General features: G+C 29.0%; 1 protein-coding gene across 1 annotated transcript; it reads right to left on the reverse strand.

Moving 5' to 3' along the window:
• Positions 1-606: 606 nt before the first annotated feature.
• Positions 607-4,630, reverse strand: LOC114178712 ((3S,6E)-nerolidol synthase 1-like). Its single transcript, XM_028064765.2, has 7 exons — positions 4,434-4,630; positions 4,034-4,304; positions 2,203-2,575; positions 1,902-2,120; positions 1,682-1,820; positions 1,235-1,483; positions 607-1,121 (listed from the first exon to the last, which is right to left on the reverse strand). Exons 2-7 carry the CDS (start codon positions 4,209-4,211, stop codon positions 834-836), a joined length of 1,446 nt encoding a protein of 481 aa, XP_027920566.2. The 5' UTR covers positions 4,212-4,304; positions 4,434-4,630; the 3' UTR covers positions 607-833.
• Positions 4,631-9,404: the final 4,774 nt, after the last annotated feature.

Consider the following 9,404-nt stretch of genomic DNA (forward strand, 5'->3'; position numbering starts at 1 on the left):
AAACAAACACGTAAGAGGGAAAATGAGGATTATATGTTAATATTAGAGAAACTCCATCGTAAAGTATACACTTCTTATGACTAAAACTCTAAAACTACTTTATCCTCCCTACAAATGAAAACATAACCAAAGAAAGCAGACAATCATGATACCATGTGAAATGAATTTCATAACAAACAACATTGAAACTATTGAGGAAATGGAACAAACAAATATATCAAGAGAGACGAAAAAAATAAAATAAAGGTAGAAAGAAATATTTCACTTAGGAGTATCCATATTTTGTGAATACACTTAATTACTATTAAAAAAACTTATATTTCATGTCAATTTTATTATGAAATTTTTTTCGTAGAAAATATTTACAAATTTTGTTATAAAAAGAAAATTGCTTAAAATTGTTGTCAATATTTTTTGCAAAATCTTTTGTATAAAATAATTTTACAAAAAAACTTGTAAGAAATACTTGAGAATTTAATAATTTTGTATAAAATAATTATCTACAAAAGAATTATCTGTCAATTAAAATTCTTAAAAAAATGAGAAAAAAAGTCTTTTTTAAATTTTTTTTAATAAATTTGCAAGAAAAAATTCTAGAATGTTGGATTACATTGCAACTATAAATTTATATTTATGATACAAAATAACATTTAATGAAATATTGAATTACATAGGTTTGAATTCCAATCCAATAACAATTGAACGTGTTTTTGTTCCATATATAAACTCGTTCTCAATAGAACTAAGGTAAAGTGCTAAACCATTAGGGAGGTGTTCCTTGAATGAGTGCGGTCATCTTAAACCAACATAGGGATTCATTGGATTACTATAAATTAAAGAAAATTATCATAAAGCAAGGACTTGACTTGCTCCTCTAGTCCTGGAAGGGACTGTTCGTCATCGTAACTGTACATCAATGGCACCATCCTTGCCAGATTCAGTGAAGCCTTCGTGAATGTTGGATGGAACTGTTTATGAAACAAGCACTCTTGGTTCAGCCTCTTCCACGCATCACAGATCTTGCTCATCACTCTTTCTCTTGCTACTTCTCTCGTGTACTCTGCCTTTTCCATCATCAGACAATTCACGTACGATCCATCATTGCCTTTTTGATTCTCATCCTTTAAAACAGTAATTTATAATATTACTCATATAATACCACACGTTATTTTTCATACACACAGTAATTTATTACCTATATTGTTAACTCTCTGAACACATAAAATATGTTTACCTGTGCATTTCCCAAGTCATCCCAGAGTCGAAGAATTGTTGCCGGGGAAGAAATGATGTCAGGGATTCTGTCTATGATCTCAACATTTTCATCGGTTAATCCCTCACCCAAAAGAAAGAAAGCGTGAACCATCACAATGTGCACTCCAGAGCTTACTGTCCCATTCTCTAAGTATTCTTCAGCACTGGGCAATTTCCCAGACCCAAACCATTTTGCTTCAACTAGGAAGGCTTTGCACAGACTCTTCCACTACACAAAAATCACCATCTATTTTACATTCTATACGATCATCAAGATATCAATGTTTCATTATGATAAAATTCTCAATATGTACATATAAACCAAACTTCTTGCATATGCATGACTGAAAACTTCACATGAATCTTAGTAAACTAAGGATTTACAGTAGAGTAGTATAAAATGAATGATATGTGGGTATTGTCTTACCGCATTTTGTAGTGAGTGTATGGGGTTCCACCCGTGCTTCTTATACACCTTAGAGCTGATTTCATTTGTGAGATTATAGAGGACCCTGAAACATGTCTTCATGTAATCTGGTAGTTGTTCAATGGCTGTAATGTCCCATCTGCATTGTTCTTTATTAATCTTTGTTTTTAATTTGATCTATGAAAGGTGTTATTGTGAATAGGTGGATTCATTTACCCACCTGCAAACAGCTTCTGTGAAAAGAGTTAACTCGTCTAGAGTCCCATAAACATCGAAAATGTCATCTATTATGTAGATCAAAGATATTGGTTTTGTGAGTTCAATCCTTTCCTCTGATAAAGTAGGATCCGCGAAGCATGCCAACGACCAAATGTACCATTTAAGGGGTTGGTTTCTCGCATACACTAACTCGTTGGCTAAACCAAGCCCGCTCCACCATCTGCAAAAATGATTGAACTGTGAGGACTCATCATGATAACAAAATACCTTAGTTCATCAATTATATTAAACTTTCATCATACTTCGAAATTTGACCAATCTCTCGATGGTACGAGCACTGTAGCAAACTGAAATCCATTTTTGCAATCTCTTGAAAGGAACTTAGCCATAGATTCTTGTCATGAAAATCGCCCAAGAACTTTCTAGCGGTAAACAAGGGCAAGCTTTTGTGAAAAGGGTGTTCTAAGGTTCTTTTCACAAACTTATCTCCATGACTGTCGATGCAATCTACCTTTCCCTTTAGGACCTTGCCACTAAATTTTTCAGCTTCAGCAAGTATATCTTCCCCTGCTACGGCTAACTGTGAAGCTTCATATATGTCTACCATCCCCTTTATATTTTCACTAAGTTCTGGCCTGAATTTTCTCTCCTTGTCCGTGAACTTTTCAAACACCTCTGTGATGTTTCCAATGAACAAACATTTTAGCCTTCAAATAATATCAAACGGGAAAGCAACCATGTTTGTTTCGAGAGAATGAAAGAGGCGAAAAGAGCATGGAATTGACAGAAGCGAAAGAACTCTCTCTTGGTGTCGCGGGATTAGTAAAAAAATAAAAAATAAATAATTAAAGAAAAAAATAATTAAAATTATAATAATCAAATATTGAATAAAATTAATATATATATATATATATATATATATTTAATTTTGTTTTTATATAATACATTAAAAAATAAAAAATTAAAGATAATTAAATTTTAAATTTAAAAATGAAATGTTTAAACGAAAATATATATATATATATATATATATATATTATTCGATATTCGGAAGTTCATAATTTTATCAATGTCGATATTCAATGATATTTGTCCTTTATAGGAAGTTGATATCTGAAATTAGTTTTGAGAGTGAGATTTATATTATTTGATCAAATAGTTAAAGGGTATTTTTGAGATTTAAAATGTGTTTGAGAGGTAGAAGAAATTTATGAGGTGCAGAAAGAAATATCCGTGCATTTATTATAAAAGGACAGGTGCAGGAAGAAATATCCGTGCATTTATTATAAAAGGACATTTTCAGGTTAAAAATCTAAACCCCACATTCGACAACTTCCGCTCTAATGTGTCGAGATTTGCTGATGAATTTTCGTGCAGTTTGATTTTTGTTAGAAGAGGTTTTTTTTTTTATTTTATGTTGAGTAAAACATCATTTAATATAATCAGCTTTCATAAAAGTTAATCCATCGGAAAAATATACAGAAACAAATATTTTGAATATAAGAATAAATGGAATTTTTTTAACAGTATAATTTTTTATATCTTTTTCTTTCAAACCAAATTCATTTTCATTTTTTTCTTTTCTATTTTTCCTTATAAATAACTTATATTTTTTCTTATTTCTTCTCTTCCTTTTTCTCATCTTTCTACTTTAATATCTTCCCTAAAGTATAACATAAGGTTGTTAGGATGGAAAAATATTGAAGATTTCACAACAAGTAGACAGTAAGTTCAATTAAGATATAATTAAAATATATATGTGAAATAATCTTCATCAGAGTTTATTTTTAAAAATAATTTAGACTTAACTTTATGTTTTATGTAATACCAAAGTCTATCGTAAAAAAAAATTATTAAATGTATTTGTCACTCATTATTAATGTATTATGAATATTTAATCTCATTCACAGTATATATTTTGTGACATGAAATTGTAGTATATATATGGAGTCACCTCTCATATCTTTAAACTAAAATAAAATTTTATCTTGGATTATTATTTGTTTCCTTTTTTTTCTCTCAGGTATGTTCCAGATATTTTGCATGTGTAATATTTTTAGCCGCACAATTTGTACGAATGATTGGATGAAGATGATGAAGACGCGTGGAAGTATAAAGTTTAGTGGAACCAACCTTGGGACGCAAAGTAACCATGTTGTCTGAATAGCCTGAATCGAAGTGCAATCTGATGAATATGATTACCATAACCACTCCCAACACTACTACAATTCGCGTATTGCTTCCCTATCAATGCTTCTATTTCGTCTTGGAAGTAGTAATCAATGTTTAAGCGCTGCATTACATCAATCATCTGCAAACCTTTGAATGAGCTTTCATCCACACTCTTCCACAATTCATTCTTCACCACCTCCACTTTCTCCCTCAGATTCCTCCTCAGATTTCCCTGCCAAGGAAATTCATAATCACTTCAACCCTTCATGTATATGATTGTGTTTGTTTTTTGTGTGTGTGATGTGGTTATCATTTTCAGGTTCCAACAACAAGATTAGCAAAACATGAAATTTTGACCTACCGTTTTGTATACTTCTGCGCTAGACCTTTCTTCTTGAGCAATGTTCCATTTGGCAGGGTTGGAATATCCAGAAAGTTGAGCTTTTGCTGCAACAATTTGAGGTTTGGAAGAAAAAAATGCAGGACTCGAAATGCAGCGCCATTGCCAAAAAAATATGCCAATTCAGATGAAGCAGATAGATAGAGAGAAAGGTGTGAGATGAATGACCATAATTTGGTATATTTATAGGGTGAGGAGTGAAGATGATAAATAGTGCATTCCGATACTTTGGGGTGACATGATATCATGAACAGTGTGTTATCATTTGGAAATTCACTATAGAGTTTGTGTGGGGCCCATGGATACATACAACACATTAATAATGAAGCTTCAATTTTTTTCAACTTTCATTGTAGGATGGGACAATCCCACTACTCAAACTTACTGAATACAATTCAAAACGAGTTTAAAGGTGCACGTTGTTAATTTATTTAAAAGGTGCTGGTTAAATTAGGCTTTTCATCCTTGTTTTTCAGGGAAATCTTAAATATTTTTTTTCTTTTTGTATATTTTGATTTTATTTTCTATTTTAAAAAATTTGATACAATCTGATTATTTCATTTGTAATTTTTTATTTTTTTTAAATAACAAACTTATCACTTGTTAAGTTGGTATTGTGGCAGTATACAATGTGATAATGAAAGTGTAATATGTCACTATTACACCAATAGTTTAGTTCTTATAGTTATTATTTTGATTCAGTTGCATTTTTTTAAATTGAATAATTTTATTCATATTTAAATTAAGATCAGGTTTATCTTTTATATAAAATTTATACCGATATCTTCACTAAAATTAATATTTTTATTATACATTTTTAATAAATTTAAGTTTATTTAAATTTATATTTTATATTTGAAGTTTATTTTAAAATTGATGTCTAATATAAACTAAAATGTAAAAATTCTTAAAATAATTCTTCTTAAATTTTCACATCCCCACACCCAATTTAAATAAATTTGCTGAAAAGATAAAAAACAAATACGTTATTTAACAAAAAGCTGAAATTGATATTTTTTATACACTTTCTCCGTTTGAAAAATACTTACTTATTTTTATATACATATTTTTGTCTTTCTTTATATTTTATCAAATACTTTTAAAAATAAGCTTTTATAAAACTGAAATCATTACTTTTATAAAATCTTAAAAAATTTAAAAAAATACAAACTAAAACATCTTTAATATTGTTAATACAATAATAATAAAAAACATCCGACTACATCAAATTTCTTTAAAATAGACACATCAAAATAAATAGACCTGTTTAATATTTTCCAAAAAAGCATTAGGACGGAAGAATAATAAATGAAAGACACGATTTAACCTAATCAATTTAAACATACCTGAATAATTAATGTCATTTTCATTTATAATGGAAGAAAAGATTGTCTTTTTATTCGAAAATAAAGAAGAAGCACATGCATGTAAAAATAAATTTGTCTCTTTTCGCATGATATAATCGTGATAAAAAAGGGAAAAAGATAAGAAAAAGGAAAAAGAATCTTTGAAACGAAAGAACATGTTTTATAAGATAGATACTGTTTGAGGATGTGACTACAATATTCACACCTAACGCTGCGCTGTCCACAACTCACGCGTTATGTCCCACATCAACACTGTCATCTACTTAAGATTTCAGCTTACTATGTTCACATTATAATTGAAAAATAACACATCAGGATGAATAGTTCATAATATTTTAGAATGAATTTGAGAATTTTAAATCTCTCTTTGTTTTTAGTGTTGTCTTTCTTCTGTATTTTTTAAATATTTTAATTTTAATATATTAAATAATATTAAAAATCTTTTTAATCTATCAAAATCAATTAATTTTAAAGAAACAAAATACAAACTCGAATAACAACCCTTTCACTTTCAGAAAACCATTTCTAGATTTAAATATTATTTTGACTCTACAAATATGATTTTGTTAATCCATGTTAGCTTTTTAACTCTTTTTAAATCTTAAACACCTTTTATTTCATTTAGAATAAAATTGAAAAACAATATCAACATCAAAAAGATAAATTATTTTATATAATAGTACAGAAGTATAAATATGACACCAAATTCAGGCTTCTCGTTACAATATAATATAAATTGATACTCAATTAGGTTTAAACTATTATTATTTTCTTAAATTGCAAGATTTTATTTTTAGTTCCTAATAATTTACTTTTCACTTCTTTATCCTTACTATATCTTTTATTTCAATTTTAGTTCCAAAGCGATTTCGGGAGCTCTTTACACGGTGAAATAAAATTATTTAAATAACATTTTTTTACAAAAATAAAATATCATAAATTATTTACCAGGAAAAAAAATTCAATTTTATTAGGGATAAAAAAAATCACGGAAATTATTAGTGGAAATATTCTTTATGTCTATGTTTTATATTTGTAAATGTTTGTAGTTTTTAACCAGTTACTCATTTTATTTTTAGCGAAATGTCTAACCTAATAAAAAATCATTCAAAAAAATTAAATTCCAAAATATAAATATAATAAAAACTAGGTTAGAGATTTTGTTGTGTCTTAATTAACTCTAAGAATATAAAGCTGACACCATATATGAAGCTAGTCAAACTAGTTTGTCAAACTTAACTTATTTTTAATCTTCAAGTTTTAAGTTAATTTAGTATTGTATAGTGTCTTCTAAGTGTTTGCAATATTTATCAAAATAAATAATAATTATTATAATAATAAAAATAAAACAAAAATACGGATAACAAATTATTCGTAAAGTCAAACGGTAAATAATAATAATATAAATAATAATAATAATAATAATAATAATAATAATAATAATAATGAACAAAATTATAAACGAAGTAAAGAGTAGAAATAGTTAACTTTGACAGTTGACAAAGTAGGAATAGTTAAGGTTGACCCACATATAACAACGTTGTCTTGAGAAAGAACACTTTCACTACAAGACAAAATAAAATGATTTGTCTCTCCCAAGATACAATAACTCGTTAAATTAATCGAGTGTAATGAAAGATCTATGAACCTTATGAAAATCACTATTTTTAAGTTTTAAAAGATATGATAGAGAAGAAGACAACATTGTTGTATGAGTTATAGTGTTTGTTATGTTATTTATTTTCTCCACGCAGGTAAGTGGTATTTATAGATAGAAGAGATACACTTATGAGTAAATTGTAATAATTTTAGTTTTAAAATTAAATAATTTGTAATAAATAAAATAAATGTAAAAAACCGTTTATCCATAAATAGCATTTACCTTTAAAATTAATATTGTATAAAACATTAGTAACATCAGGATTTTCTTTTAGTTATTTATTTTTTAAATTATATTTAATATTTCAAAAACTCTCCCACATAATTTAAAAAATAAAATAAAACAAATTATATCCTCTTTTAAATCAAAATATTGTATTTCAGCGTAAAGAACCTTCCGAGTTTAAGTATTACACCTAGCGTTTATAAACTTCTAATCATGTTAATTTTTACCATTATCTGAGTTATATTTTATTAACAAAATCAACTCCTCCATAGTTTTTAACCTACTTTATTCCCAATTTTACCTTGCTTTTGTAAATAAATACATTTTGGGTTACATTGATATAATTTTACCACTAATCCTATTTTTTGTGTCTATTTAAGAAGCTTTGTTCTGAAACTTAACAAGATAGTGACCTTGAGTAGCAAGAAGAAAATCAAAATTTGAAATAAATGTAGATAACAAAGTTGTTGGACACCATGCAAAGGCCGTTGCGCGACAATGGAGTCAAAAAGAAGTACCAAGTTCGTAGAAGGCTAGCGTCGGGTGGTACAAAGCCAACGCCAGGCGCCAACCTAATGACAGGAACTCGGTGCCAAGCGGTAACTTTTGGCGCCAGGTGCTAGACACTCCAGCAAGTCAGCACCAAGCGATACAAGATGGACGTTGTGCGCTAGAAGTACGTGGCCTCTTCTCTTCTCTTTTTGATGCTCACATTTGGCGGTGGATAGCTTGCGCTAGGCGCCACTTTTGATGATGTGGCAAGTTAACTCTATTTCTTCTGGTTTTCGCGAGGGAAACACATCTTGAATGTTTTCGACCTCGAAATACACATTTTGGAGCGCTTGGAGGTCTGCTAGGGCTTGTGGAAAATGTCCCTTCTTCTTCCTTGTATTTTCATCTTCTTCTACCTTCATTTTGTAAGTTCGTGCTCTTCGTCATAATGAAGAGCTAAACCCTTTTTGTTGGGGGTAGATGTAGCCACTGAACTCATGCATTTGTGAATGTTTTGAATATACATCTACTTCTTCCATTAATTTGTAATATCTTTGTTTTTTTTATTAATGTTTGCTTTGATTTGGCGATTCATTGCATGATACATGGGTCATTAGGTATTGGGAAATATCTTTTGAAACCTATACTTGGAACAAGATACCTAATGAAACTTGTATCTAGGAATGGAACTTCCAATTAGTTGTCTTAAACACTAGTTCCTAAAGCAGGTTCACTTATTTGGGGATTCAAGGAACTGATTCTCAATAAGAAAACATAGGTTCATTCAACTAAGGGATTAAGGTGTGAGTAAACTTGGGTTGACATTAGTAATTTAACAGTGAAGAGTTTAGTGTTTTATATGCCTCATAATGAAGTTGGTGAAATCTAACCCAACAATATCAATCCATTGTATTTCTTGTCTTTTCCATTTTCTAAGAGTTTCAAATATCCAATATCACCTTTTATCTTTTGTCCAAAATTTACTTTCTTGCACAAAAACTCAAATTATAGATTCATTTTTTAGCTTAAATTACTTATTATTTGCATGATTATTTGATATTTCACGAGTCTCTTGTGAAACGATATCTTAGTCTTACTGGTTACTACTTGCACGACTTGGTACGCTTGCCAAAGTCATAACAACTTCCACCTGAGAAATTGTAGATCTTTAATTGTCTTGAGTTACAT

Source organism: Vigna unguiculata, chromosome 3 (assembly GCF_037176805.1).
Source record: "Vigna unguiculata cultivar grain cowpea cultivar isolate G323 ecotype 2 chromosome 3, ASM3717680v1, whole genome shotgun sequence".
NCBI lineage: Eukaryota > Viridiplantae > Streptophyta > Magnoliopsida > Fabales > Fabaceae > Vigna > Vigna unguiculata.